Source organism: Rhipicephalus microplus, chromosome 5, assembly GCF_043290135.1.
Source record: "Rhipicephalus microplus isolate Deutch F79 chromosome 5, USDA_Rmic, whole genome shotgun sequence".
NCBI classification, from domain to species: Eukaryota; Metazoa; Arthropoda; class Arachnida; order Ixodida; family Ixodidae; genus Rhipicephalus; species Rhipicephalus microplus.
The window spans coordinates 143,106,862-143,121,632 of NC_134704.1; the positions used below are offsets into that span (position 1 = coordinate 143,106,862).

The 14,771-nt window shown below is 46.9% G+C and overlaps 1 protein-coding gene across 1 annotated transcript in view; it reads right to left on the reverse strand.

Moving 5' to 3' along the window:
• Positions 1–1,502: 1,502 nt before the first annotated feature.
• LOC119173701 (low density lipoprotein receptor adapter protein 1-B) overlaps positions 1,503–14,771 on the reverse strand; it is a 36,134-nt gene continuing 22,865 nt past the window's right edge. The window contains exons 5-7 of the mRNA XM_075895996.1: positions 14,351–14,401; positions 8,519–8,626; positions 1,503–1,950 (exon numbers count right to left, since the gene is read on the reverse strand). Coding sequence (XP_075752111.1) covers positions 1,789–1,950; positions 8,519–8,626; positions 14,351–14,401 — 321 coding nt within the window. The 3' untranslated portion in view covers positions 1,503–1,788. The remainder of the gene's footprint in view (positions 1,951–8,518; positions 8,627–14,350; positions 14,402–14,771) is intronic.

The following is a 14,771-nucleotide window of genomic DNA, read 5'->3' on the forward strand; positions in this document are numbered from 1 at the left end:
AGCCCTTCAAGTCATAACTCTCAGTTTTAACTAATGGCAGAACAATCAGTTGGATGTGCAGCTTTGGCAGTCACTGCAAACCACCGCCTTTAAGACAGGCAAAAAAAAAAAATGCTACGCATGATGTATGCGAGGAGAGTACACAGAGTTAAAAAAAAAATTGGTTTTGATACCTTAGCAGTTTTCTTATGCTTAACGATGATGGAGGATGTCATCCTCTGCTGTCCTTATACAACAGCATTACTTGCGTTCAAGACTAAACTACATGCAGAACAACTGCTACCTAGAGCAGCCAGCATATATAAACATCTCCGGACTTATTCAAGATCGAGTGCTACGTACAACACACATGAAACCTGGGCTTGCTACGCCGAAAACAAATTAGGCACTTTTAGACACCGTTCATGGGGCATAAGACTGACTGTGGTGGCATGACCTGTAGGAAAGGCCAACTCGGGACAGTACTGCACCCTTGCTATAGTATCAATCTCGGCTTAAACAACAAACAGGAGCACCCATACATGCCCTAAATGTGCCAAACTGACCAGCTGGCCAAGTTTACCTTTTGGTGCTAGTTGGCAAGCTCAAACCAACTGCACTCTACAGAGGTGTTAACGCTAATTAGAACAATAAAACAAGAGGTGTGGAAGGGTGCAAATATTCCAAGATTTTGAATGTATGCTACTCGTAAGCGCAAATATGCTTCTAGTAGTCCTAACATTTCAGAACGTTGATTGCACACAAATAAACAGCAATGTTAACTCTGAAGGTTTTTGTACAGAAAACCTACTTACTCATTCCTAATGCCTGATTCGTGGTTTTAATGTTGAAATTATGAACACCACGATGTGAACATTTTATATTAGGGGTAGAAATGGCCTTCCATAATTTGGAACACTGTTTGCTGGTGTTTTACATACAACACAGTTCAAATTCCTTTACATGCTATTCTGCTTGCACTGAACCTCTAGTAACACTATTGACACATCCCTAAAACAATATTGTACAGCTGTGAAGAAAAGGCCACAAAAAGAAATATTTGCTTCACACTGAAACTTATAAAGTGGCAGCCAGATGACATTCCAAGCAATATGCTTTTTCTTATCCATGGTTGAGAACATGCGCAGACAGGAGCGAACCAAACGCTGAAAGGAAACGATGCACAAAGAAGCAATTTACAATTATGCAGCAAAAAGAACGAGCAGTCGCTCTATTAGTTAACGCAACGCTCATTACTGGCCTCCCTTGCATGTGATGTAACACGGGAGACAAATGATGTCGACAGCACGTCTTTTGTGCAATTATTCCTTCAGCAAGGTTAGAGCCAGTGCACAGTACAGTCACTGAAGAGAATCGAGGGCATGTCAAGGCGATTATGATGGGCAGAAGCCTGGCACACGTTAATCAATGTACGTTTCTACTCACAGAAACAAAGCTCTGGTAAACTGGTCAGTTGTGGCACATTTCTAATTATGCGCAATAGCGTGGGGTTACACATGGTGTCACCCACCCACAGTGGGGCATCGTACTTCTTTTTTTTTTTCAGCCTCGTGCAACTGCGTCCGTTAACTTCACTCGAAACAGACCAGAATAAGGCCACCGCACTGCACAAATTATACACACAATTCACAACACTGCAGTCTCTATCAGATATGCCACCACTTGCTGTTGACTTATCCAGACGCCAAATCCACCGCGGGAGGCTTCGGCAGATGCAGACGTCAAACATGCTGTGTGTTATTGGCGCACCAGTGTTGGACCAGTGTTGCACCGTCATGGTGCTCCCATTCAGAGTGATAAGAGGTCATCCTCGCGGTCGAGCAGACCTGCCTCGCGACTGCACGCGCCCGAAGCCACGAACTGCCTCAGCTCCTCTTCCTCCTGAGGCTTCAGGCCGCTCGAGAATAGGGGCGGGCTGGCACCTAGGCGTCCAAAGGCAGCCTCCATTTCCTGCGGGCACAAAAGAAAAAAAAAAGAAGTCAAAGTTTTGCAGGATCGCCACTTGGGGGCCACAGAGTGCGGACGCACGTCGTACTGGCTTCACAGTTTTTTTTATGATTATTGGCACGATATCGAAGTTCATAGCTCCATTTTTTACCCCAGTGGACGACGGAAGTTCTGGAGATCTTCTAGACACCACGTTTTCACAGGTGGGCTACATCTTTTTGGTGCAACAACCGTGGTTTTCGAGTCGCCATGTCAACGCAGCAGCTAAGCTCAGCGAATGCGAACTGGACGCTAGTGTCTCCATCGCCGCGGTGGTGTGGATAGCTCGGTTGAACGTGCCGTCAGAGCTATTCTGGGTCCCCCGTTCCTCTTCGAAGGCTCGATTGATGCCGAAATGGAGGTCGTACCTGTGGACGGAGAAGATGTACCATCGGAAGAGTTTGGAAAAGGGTCAGGCTGGTGCGAAGTGCGAAAAGGCACCAAGACGCAGATCGACCAGGAGCCCGGCTCGGCGAGAAATACGTCTTTGTAGGAAAGGCACCAGGAAACAAATGGAAGAATGAGCGGAACGCTCGACAAATCATCAAGGCGATTCGACTGCCCAATCTGCCGACGGAAGATTATAAGGTCATTGTGCGTCCGCGTGGTGGGCTTAACGTCTCAAATTACAGGATGGATTGCATATATTGCTGCCTGTGCAACACTGTGGGGGTCGGCCGGGAGGCGGCTGGGGGAGACAGTAAGTGCATCAACAACACGCAAAACATACTCGTCATCAGTACACCATCCGAGGATCGAGCCCGACAGTATGGAGCCAAAACCAAACTACGAATAGGTCAGCAGGAATTTGAGACCTGTGCATACAGGGCAGCCCCGAAGAACATGTCAAGGGGACTGAAACAAGGGGTGTCCAAGAAAGAGAGCCCAGAAGACATCTTTAGCAACTTGGTCACTCCACGTAACCCAGGAGTCCTTCATGCAAAAAAATTACGGCATATTCACGGGGTGAATGATGATGAATGGGCGAAGCTCCGGAGGGATTCTTCGGTAAACTGTGAATCTTCCGTGTAATTCGCCCAGTCGATCATCATGTAAAGACGTGAGAAACGCTGTGTGTGTATATACACAAATCAACTTTTATTTGTTCTTAGACGATGGATGGCTTGCGATGTCCCTTCATTATGACGGCTTTATGGTCTGTGAAATGAAGGGAGAGCGGTTCCTGTATAAGATCTCGCGTCTTTCATCAACTACAAGTACCGCTTTCTAGTTTATAACATCTTGCATCTTTTCATCATCAGCTACAAGTACCACCATCTAGTAAACACTACAAGAACTAAACGAGAGGTGGCTACATACAGGAGACGGTACCGCCATCTGGTGAACACCGCAAGAACTAAACTAGAGATGGCTACATACAGGGGACGGTACCGCCATCTAGTGAACACTGCAAGAACTAAACTAGAGGTGGCTACATACAGGCTACAGGGGACGCACAGCCCACGCCCTAAGGAGCTTCGCCCCTAAAAGGATGGGAAACACGGACAATATTGCTACATGCCAGTGCATGGAGTTGAAAAAGACAAAGCAGATAGACTGGTGCAAGCTAATCTGTGCGGCTGGCGCTGCTCGCTTAACTGGCTGTAAATACATCGGTGACTACCCCTCCGAGTCGGTCTCCTCGTAGCATATTTGGTGGAGTAGTGCGATTCCCGTCCTCGCCACGGAACTCCGAAGCGGACGCTCCCTCGCGGCTTTCAACATGACCACTCAAGACTCGGCTACATCCTCTCCTGTCACTCGCCCTTCTGCCCGGCCTGTCAACCCAGCGCCCGCAACAACTTTCGTGACGCTTCCCGCGCTCAAAGACCCCGGCGTGTTCTCGGGCCCCGAGGGTTCCAACGTCAGCCAGTGGCTACGCCTCTACGAACGCGTCAGTGCCACTTACAGGTGGGATCCCACTCTTATGCTCGCAAACGTCGTCTTTTATCTCGACAGAACCCCTCGTGTTTGCTTTGACAACCGCGAGCATGACATAGCAAGCTGGGACAGCTTCAAGGAAAAGATCCATGAGCTTTTTGGCAACACCTCTGGTCGTCGTGAAGCTGCGAAAAATGAGTTGTCAACTCGCCCACAATCTTCTACGGAGCCCTACATCGGTTACATTCAGGCTGTCCTCTCACTATGCCGCCAAGCTGACGAAAACATGTCCGAGCCTGAAAAAGTTGCGCATATCCTAAAGGGTATCACCGGCGATGTGTTCAACCTGTTGGTATTCAACAATGTGTCATCTCTTGATGCGATCATTCAAGAATGCCGCCGGTTCCAACAAGCTAAAAGCAGGCACATCTCCCATCAGTTCTAGCGCCTTCCGAACACCACTGCGACGTCCTTGTGTCACGACACATATCGTCCACCAGACACCTGTGACAACTTGACGCGACTCGTCACGCAGGAACTTCAAGCGGCTGCTCCAGCTAAGGTGGGACCAACGTCCCCTGACCCCTCTCCTCCAATCACGTTGCCTCTCATTCAAGCAGTCGTCCGGCAGGAAATCGCCAGCTTGGGAATTCACTCTATCTCACCGCCTCTCCGCACCGACTACCAGCCCCAATACACGCCTGCACGTCGCTTCCCGACCGGCTCTCCCTCAACGTTCCGCAATCCGTCCACATGGTGAACACACGATGAGAAGTCGATCTGCTCCTCGTGTCACGGAATCGGGCACATTTCTCGCCATTGCAGAAGTCGCTGGGGTCCTCCTGCACAACAGTCCTCTCGTCCCTTCTATGCACGTCCTGCTTATCATCACGAGACCAGCCGCGACCATTTTGCCCAAGAACCTGCTACTGAACACCGCTACTCCCGCTCCCCATCCCCCCAACATCCACAGCCCCGCCGACAGTCTTCCTCCGTCTTCCCACGAGGTTCCCCGATGGAAAACTAAGTGTTGGAGCCCCCGGAGGTGGCGCTGCATCGCTTGGACTGACCGAAAATCCTCTCTTGACGATACCCACAAAACGAAACCTTATAGACGTACAAGTAGACGGCGTACATGTCACTGCTCTTGTCGACACCGGCGCTGAACTTTCCATGATGATGAGTGATTTTCGCCGCAAGCTCAAGAAGGCTCTCACACCTGCGACCACTCAGTTCGTCCGTGTTGCAGATGGTGGAATAGCATCTATCGTTGGAATGTGCTCCACACATGTGAGCATTGCGGATCGACACACAGTTGTTCTCTTCACCGTCCTTGATAAATGCCCCCAAGACGTAATCTTAGACTCTAAGGCTATCCTTGGCCTTGATCTGACTAACGCCCTCGATACCATCACACACAGAGCCATATTAGAGAATCTTCAGGGACTGGGGATAGGACAGCACACCTACGCATATGTGAGAGACTTCCTATCCAACCGCACTGCAAGAATTGCGATTGGAGAGGCAAGATCTGAAGAGATTGAATTGAGCAGTAGGAGGACGCCACAGGGTTCGGTGCTGTCTCCCCTGTTATTTATTGTGGCGATGATTGGCCTATCCGCAAAACTTAACCAGATCGAGGGCCTTAGACATAGCATATATGCAGACGACATCACCCTCTGGGTGACGAGTGGGAGTGACGGCGACATTGAAAACATATTACAAGAGGCTGTTGACACGGTAGAAAGATATGTAGAAGGTAAGAGGCTAAAATGTTCTCCCCAAAAGTTGGAATTGCTCATTTATAGGCACACATGTAGGGGACGCAAAAGCCTACAGGAAAGGCCAGACATCACGATTTTTGCAGGGAGAAGTAAAATACCCACGGTAGCAAACCTACCAGTTCTAGGCCTCCGTATATCTGAGAATGGGCACAACGGAGAAACTATTAGGCTATTAGAGAACAGCGTCCACCAAACAAGCAGGCTGATCAAACGAATACCTAACAAAAACTATGGTATGAAGGAACTTAACTTAGTTCGTTTAGTCCAGGCTTTTTTAGTCAGCCGCATCGTGTACGTCGCCCCATATCTTAAACTACACGCAGCCTAACAGAGCAAAATGAATTGCATCATTAGGAAAGCATATAAACAAGCAATAGGTCTACCATGAAATACGTCACACGACAAGTTCTTACCTCTAGGGCAACATAACAAGCTCGCAGAGCTAATAGAGGCCCACACGATGGCACAGTATGATCGGTTAACCCAGAGCCCTACAGGCAGGCATATTTTGGACACAATCGGCGTCATGTACAACGTGCAACATGGGGTAAAAAAGACGTTCTGTGGGAGGCAAGGGGGCATATCTCGGTGCCTTTGTTACCTAGAAATATGAATCCTGCGCATCACCACGCTAGAAGGATATAAAGGGCGAAAAGCTTACATAAAAGTTCAGCAACGCCCGGGACGTCGTCTATGTAGATGCAGCAGAATACGAGAATGGCCGAAACATGGCAATTGTACCTACGAATATTCAAAGGGATTCCAACGTCAGTGGCAGTGTACGTACAGATAGGGCAGAAGTGGCGGAGGAGGCTGCGATAGCACTAGCACTAGCATTAGCCTCCACCAAAGCCGAACTCGCGACCAGAGGAGATTCCAAACCGCAGTTAAAAATTACACCAAGGGAAGGATCTCACGGGAAGCGCTAAGAATTCTGGCTAACCTCTGCAACGAGCGGGAGTTCATATTATATGGGCACCTGCTCACTTCTCTCTCCCTGGGAACGAAATCATGCATGACCTGGCTCGAGAACTAGCCGCCAAATAGGCGCAGCGCGAAGTCCGGTGGGGGAGAGGGACGGCATGATTAGTTATGAATAGAGATCACAAAACACTACAGGCTAGGAAGGGTCCGATTCCCTCCGGCACATAACTCGCTCAACAAGAAGCAGGCGTCAGCATGGCGCCTCTTAAAAACCAACACTTCCCCGAACCCGGTAACTTTTCACTAAATCTACCCAGAGATATATACTCAGATTTGTGTAAGTTCTGCAATCAAAGGGTGGATCTTAATCATATACTGTGGGCTTGCCCCTCAGTAACAGGGAAATATAAAAGATACAGCAATGGAGAGCAGTGGGAGGCTGCACTGCCAAGCGCAGACCCAGAAAAGTGAAACTCGACGTTCTTCGGCAAGGCGAGGATGCCGCCAGAGCGCAAGGACTCATGGCCGCCACCTAGGAGAAAAAGACCATTCTCCCACATCTTGCAGGTTTTTTTTTTTCTAATACAGTTATTTCCTTCTCCTCCTCAAAGTTTTGCTGCAAGGGCCAAGTAATGAATGCGACAGCAACGAATTGTAAAGTTGTACGAAAAAAATTGCTGCAGCTTGCACTAAAGGGCCCAGTATAGTTCAACGTAACGTTGACGCACATGCACACTGGTTTCAGCAGCACTATGCTAGCAAAGCATGAACACTCCATAGTCTGTCGGCGCGCCCCGACGGCAGCCTGCGCAAAATGTTACAATTCACGCCAGGAACATAACCTCAGACTCTACTGCGCCTGCGTCTCTTCGTAACGGAGGAACGCCGAGCTTGCTCAAACGCGCATGCGTCAAGGCAACTAATCACGGGGCATGCAGAGGAATATCGGGCAGGTGGATTTGCGCACAGCAAGTTATTGCCAACATGATTCAACTAAATGAATGCCACCACGCGCACATTCTGAACCGCGGAGTATAACAGAGCCCTAAGCCGCGCAAGGCTTGAAACAGCAAAACTGGACAATTCTAAAGACTAATCTGGTTGCTTCTAGATTGTTTCTAGGCCTGAATTTACTGATGAGGGTTGTTTCTACATTTACCCTAAGCATAGAGAGCTTTCAATTGAACAAGTGATCTAATATACGCATTAGTTCATTTCAAATACTTAGAAATTTAGAAATACTTAAACTTTAGTCAAAATTACTTTAAAAATACCGTAACGTTCGTCTCAATGTTTGAAATACTTGAATATTTGCACATGCCTAATTAGGTTGCAATGTTGAACGTAAAATAATGAATGTAGCCAAATTGTGCATGCTTTGAGCTTAGAGCATGCAAATCACCATCGCTAAACATTGTGCGGCTTTTAGACATGCAACACGCCAACAAGTGTTTCAATGAGCAAAACTGTCCAGAAGGCGAGGATGATTACCAGCTACCAACAACTACAAAAAATACAAAGCAGTATGGATACGAAGCAGTTCTACAAAGGTTTTTCGGTGTGGTTTAGCAGAACATTTTACAAGGGCACATGATGATTGCCACGGCTGCCGCTACTTCAAAGCCCAATAGGTCCCCAAATGATCCCTGATCAATCGAGAAATCAGACCTGCAATATCGCTCTCCTCGAACTCAGCAGCCCGATGCACCATATATTCGGCCACCAGTGTATGCATGCTTCTGGCATGCCACCTCTAACATTGGAAGCGACCTAGCCATGGTGAATAAATGGTGAAGCAATGGTGAAGAAAGCAAGCCTGCCCCTTTTAACCCCCTACAAAGCTGTCTTCATTCGATGTGACAAAGATGGCCGTCAATGTATCACACAGAACACCATCGTAGAAAAAGGTGGCTAGAAAGGGCACAGCAACACATTATACCCACCGTGTCGGAGGAGAGGTCGATGAGTGGTGTCACACGACCTTCCTCCTTCCTTTCGACCTCCCTGTTGCCATTGGCCTCGACCTGGTTGTCCTGCTGACTGTCTGCATCCTGCAAAAATAGAGGGGCAGTGTCCTAGCTGTTAAGCAAAGTAACCGAGTCAGTCACACAAAACATCTGCTGCCAACAAGGGCTCTCTCAAGATCTCTACTGTGGTCCTGAAGACATCTTTAAACATTCTGGCGACCTCCTCATTTCTCCCCCGTTTATGCAGTCGAACACGAGTATTGAATCAGAAAGAGATCACAAATTAATCTGATACGATATGAGCTCATTAAATCTTATTCAAAAGGACTGCTCGTCGAGCTTGAATTTGATGAAATTCAAGGCAACGAAGGTGCTAACAAAAAGGCTACAGATGTTGATGAAATGAGGGGGAGCATGTCTAGAACCACCAGCTTTTACTTACATAAGAAACACTTAACTGAACTGAGCATCTTTTGGAGTGCTATTATTGCAGTGTTTATCTGTCGCTCCTTGAGTCAACAATACACACAAATAAAATAAATAGGAATTTGAAAAGGGCTAATGGGCCCTTTCATGTGGTTTTAGGGGGGATTTTTTAGAATCAATTGAGATATATATTATACCAGCTATTTTCAATCAATCTAACTCCTGCAAGTTTGATAAACAGTTGCACTGACATTATAATGGCGAGACATTCATAACTGCCCACCAAAAGCTACAAACAGCAATAGAATAAAAATTAGGGTGAGCCAATAAACTAAGAAGGATGGAGAACTAATGAGACACAAGGAAGAAGGAAATAACAAGGCACAGCACGCTACCTCCTTCACTCCTTGCAGGAAATCAGTTCACACTTGTAAAAGGGCAGTGCAAAGAAACACACAGGTCAACACTGGTGGAACATTCATAATTAATTCACTGTGTAACATTTTCAGTGTTCACCACTGTGGGCAGTGCTTGTCCTGTATATTCCTTCGTTTGTGGAATGCACAGGTTGACACTGTTATATAATTAATTAACTGCATAACACTCACAGTGTTCAACACTGTGGGCAGTGCTCGTCTTGTGTGTTCCATTGCTTATGAAACACACAGGACAGCACTGGTGCAACATTTATAACTCCTTTCCTGTCAAACATTTGCGTGTTCAACGCTGCGGGCAGGGCTTGTCCTGTATGTTTGTTCACTTGTGTTACGCCTCCTTCGCGCTGTTTTTTTTTTTTTGTTACAAATGTTTGACCTACTACAGTAGATACTGGATATATCAAACTTGAAGAGGATCATGGTATGGTTTGATGTATCGATAATTCAAAATACAAAATATGCGCGTTACAGGCCTAAATTAAAGCATTTCAGACCTCAGAAATTGTTACCAGCGCTAACATAACCATTAGCTCACAGTATGATGAAGAACAAGGTGTGAACTGCAAATTACCGCGCTTTATTTTGCATGAAAATACAGTACTTACTCGTGTAATGAACCCACCTTCTTTTTCAGAAAAGTTCATGCCAATTTGGGGGGAGGGTTCATTACGTGGGGAAAACAAGCTACGGGAGTCACAACAGTGAAAATTACGCGTGACGGCTTTGCTTGTTTGGGCCCGTGAAATGCGCGACAAATCTTTTTTGTAGCCCGAAGCTCTTTTTGTTTCCTCTCATAACGAAAGCACACAGATCAACGCCGAAGTGCCGTCCTGCTGCTCGCTTCAAATGCTTTAGCGCTTGCTGCTTGTAACCAGCCGTGTAGCTAATGTACCGGCCGAACGCGCCCCACGCAGCAGGTGTCCCAACTAAGTTCAAAACGAGAAACCCGACAACAAAGAAGTGGCAGTTTCGCTGCACAAGCGAAGCAATGAATACAATAGCAACAACTTCAAATGTAACGCTGAGGACGGCTAGCAGATCAAAACGTGCAACACGTGGTTCATGCACACATGACGCACGAAACAACACACACAGGACGAGAGCTAACTAACGTTTATGGCTCGACACGTAGCGCGCTGTTTAAACAAAAACTACGCACTAAGCGTAATCACAGGTATAGATATGCGTGCGCAATAACAAGTAAAAAGCGCTCCAGTTATTACTTCGCTGTGTTTGAAAAGCGCCCTCTTTTCGCAAACGGCGCCTGTCCAGCGAGCAAAGGGATCTTTGTGCGCCCGGTAACTAAACACAATCGTTCCGGTCAAAGTGGAAGGCTTGCGATTCTCTCTCCCGAAAGATAAGCACGCACGCACAAGCATCTATAGACCCCCCCCCCCTTTCATTCGCGGGGCAAAGTACGCAGGGGGATAAGCGCGTGTCGGTGCATCATGACCGAGCTGCGTGCCTAGCAAAGATGGCTTTTTAAACACGATAGTCTTTCTTGGGGACCTGCGACGCAAAAATTTTGATCTGTCTGTCTGTACATTTGTCTGTGCACTCTTAACTGCACCGGGTACTTGAAACGGCCGACCCCATTCGCAGCGCCCACCAATGTTGCTCAAGATTCAGCCTTCATACTTGTGCAATTGCCAATCAAAAAGCAATTATTGCACATGTCCGGAGCACCATAACAACACGTATATATTCTGCATGTGCATCTTTTACTAGAACTGGCATACATGAGTAATTTTAAGGACCGTCGCGCTTATCACACTGCGCTGACCATGCAACGCTTGCTCGGAAAGGCGAGTGTTTCGAACGCTTTTCTAAGACGACACAGTGGTGGCCCCTGCCCGTCGCCCTGCGTTCTACACCTTATCACCTCTGAGACGGGCGCGCACGCCCGTCTCAGGGCCACGCATTTTGTTTTCCAAAAACAACTGCCAGATGGCGCTAAAGTCTCACGTGTGAAGTGACTTGCGCTCGTTCGTTTCCGCTGCACGTTCGAGGCACTCTAACGCAGCGCCTCCAGAATACCATTCATCGATTTTATTGCGCAGAACATCAAATAAATGTTTTGTTCACTCTCTCTACACGCAAGACTACAGTCTTTCGACAACATTTGCTGATCACCATGCAGATACGGGGCCAATTTTTTCTTTAAGTTTTCATATATATCGATACATATACGGTGAGTGACGCCGACATCGGTGGCGGAACCCAGCCGAATGTATCCATATAATTGCTATTGCAATATAACGCAGCGTCAGATGGCGGCATACAACACGCCGTTGGCACGATGGATGCAGTTGCATTTTGCATGACCTTCGAAATTGCGAGGTGTCTCTACGCCACGCACGTGCCAGTTTGAAGGCCATGCACTTTGTTTTTGTGCCGCTGTGCTTGCGTGGCGCTATCAGCAAAAAGTTTTCTCCAGCATTCAACAGATGGCGCTTGTGGCGGTGCTGACACCCCCTGTAAAGTTGTTTGCGCTGTGTGGCGCAAAGGCCTCGCCCAAAAGCCGCATTTCGTGTTACAACTACCGGGTGGTAGGTGGCATTGATTACCACTGTCATCATCGTCATGGTTGTGACAGTGGTAGCGCCAGTAGTGACCCCTGGTGGAAAGCAAGCCTTGGTGGTGGGCAAGAGTTGAGCGAGCCTCCTCTGCGCGTGGTGGTTGCCGCGAACGGTTGTCTCTTGCGGTGGGTCTGCCGTGAACGGCACCGTGGGCTACCTGCGGTAGGCCCGCGTGGTGAGTGAAGCGTTGGCGACGCCGCCTTTTGTGTTCTCTTGAGCTATGTTGTTTGAGTGTTTGGTAATTTTGTGTAATGATGATTTAGCATGTTGATAACGATTGATGTACCGATTCGGCGGACGATATCGTCGTTATAAATTAATTAAATAAATGTATGTTGTTTGGTTTGTACCGACCGTGTCAACTGTGTCCGTTCACTCCAAGAGCGTAGCGTGGCGCTAGCTCGCCTTGTCGAGACCCCACACGTTTTGCCGTAAAAGGCTCTGTCATCTTTGTTATTCATGATGCACCTACAAGGATTAGAGGCCAAATTAGAAGGAAGTGGAATCGGCTTCAACCTCTCTTTCGTAAAACAAGAAAAATTCATTGAACAGGCACTACCAGCATTAATGTACGCAGATGATATAGTGATAATGGCCGACAACAAGGAAGATTTGCAGAGATTGATGGACATCTGTGGTAATGAGGCAGATAGGTTAGATTTGAGATTCAGTAAGGAAAAATCAGCAGTCATGATTTTTAACGATAATGAAGGTAGTGAGCATAGAATACAGGAGGTCATACTAGAAATAACGAATAAATACAAATATCTAGGCTATGGATAGGCAATGGGACCAGGTACCTAAGGGAACACGAAATATACGAAACGACTAAAGGAAACAGGAATGCAGCGGTGATGTAAAATAAGGCACTGTGGAATTACAGTAGGTATGATGTTGTGAGAGGAATTTGGAAAGGTGTCATGGTTCCTGGTCTGACTTTCGGCAATGCGGTCTTGTGCATGAGGTGAGAGGTTCAAGCAAGATTAGTAATTGAGCAACATGGAATAGGTAGGCTTGCTTTAGAAGCTCACAGGAATACACCAAATCGGGGAGTAGAAGGCGATATGGGATGGACATCATTCGAGGGCAGGGAAGCTAGCAGCAAGATAAAATTTGAGAAGCGACTGAGAGAAATGGGAGAGGAACGTTGGGCTAGGAAGGTTTTCAGCTACTTGTACATAAAGAATGTCGATACAAAATGGAGGAAGCGAACCAGGAAATTGACGGGTAAATACTTGGAGAAGAGCAGGGGGCCAAAATAAAAAGAACTATGCGTCAGGAAGAAGGTGAAGGAAAGGGAGACCCATATGTAGAGAATTGGTATGATTAAGAAGCCAGCACTAGAGATCTATCGAACTTTTAAGCAGTAATTTGCCAAGGAAAGGAATCTATGATGATACTTGGGGTAGTTCTCCACTGTTTGAGGCCAGGATCGGAGTATTGCGAACCAAGACTCATCGGACCAACTACAAAGGGGTAGGCACGGTTTGCAGTGCATGTGAAGAGGAGGAAGGAACTGCCGAACACTTGTTTATGTTCTGTAAAGGGCTTCACCCTATAGTTCAGGATGATGGCGCAGAGTTTTTGACGGGGCAGAGTTTTAAACTTTTCACTGCAAAGTGCCAGTGCTCCACTTCACTACTTACAGTAAAAAAAAAGAGAGAAAGCTAGTTTTTGGTTGTGGCATCAGCCGCCGGCCGCCCGCCCGAAAACACTAAAATTACGTCAAAAGGTTGCATGCACATCTCGAAGGCTATGTTTTTGAACCTCGTATGCCCATCGCATGCCATTGTGCGCAAACAGACAAGGAAGGGAATGCGAACATTGCAACTAGATCCCCGAGTCACTTCGCATTCTCATTTTGGTGTCCTCGGCAACATTCTTTTTGAAAAACACTATGGCCGTGTGTTAAGACCTGCAGATTGCACAACAAGCATACCGGGGCACTTGTAAGCGCCACACAACGAATCAAATCAGCGCAATGGAATAACACCGCCTTTTCATCACATGCGCACGTAAAGGGATTGAAACTCGTTAGAACATCACCGAAAATTGATCAATATTTGCAAGGAAAAATACACTTTCTGGGCTTAGGCTCAGCACAGCATTCCATACAGCGAAGTGCAGCTCTGCGGGAGTTCGACATATGGGTGCACCGGTCTCATACTTTTGCATGGGAAATTCAACGGGATTTCTCAACCGTTCGATATAGCCAATAATTCTATATATCTGAGTTTTGATATATCTGGGATCGACTGTAGCGTAATGAATCACACTTCTAGATATCAGGTCACACTATTTTGTCACGTCGCAGGAAGCATCTTACAGTCTTATGGAGAATTCAAATGTGCAATGTTATAACGTACCTGTGAGGCTGCTGCAGCTTGTCGTGAACCTTGCCAGGCTTGGTAGGCCACCTATATTATGGGAAAAAAAAAAAGAGTAATCAGGCCAAATGCCTCACAGCAAGGGGACATACACAAAGATAAAATGCGAAGACATTCATTGACCCTCCTATTTAAAGTACTACAGGCGAACTTCTATACATATTACAGTGAATGCAATACGTACTTAATACAGTGGACACAGATATACGTTGAATTATGCGAGATTAACAACTCCAAAGCTAGTTAGCGTGGTAAACTATCATGGACACAGTTGCTGGGGGCTTAGGATTGATTTTGAGCAATTGAGAATTTATCTTTCAAACCTAAGCACACCGTGCACTCTTTGGCATTCTGCCTTGCATTGTTATGAAGTTGAGGGAGCCGGGAATCGAAACAACAA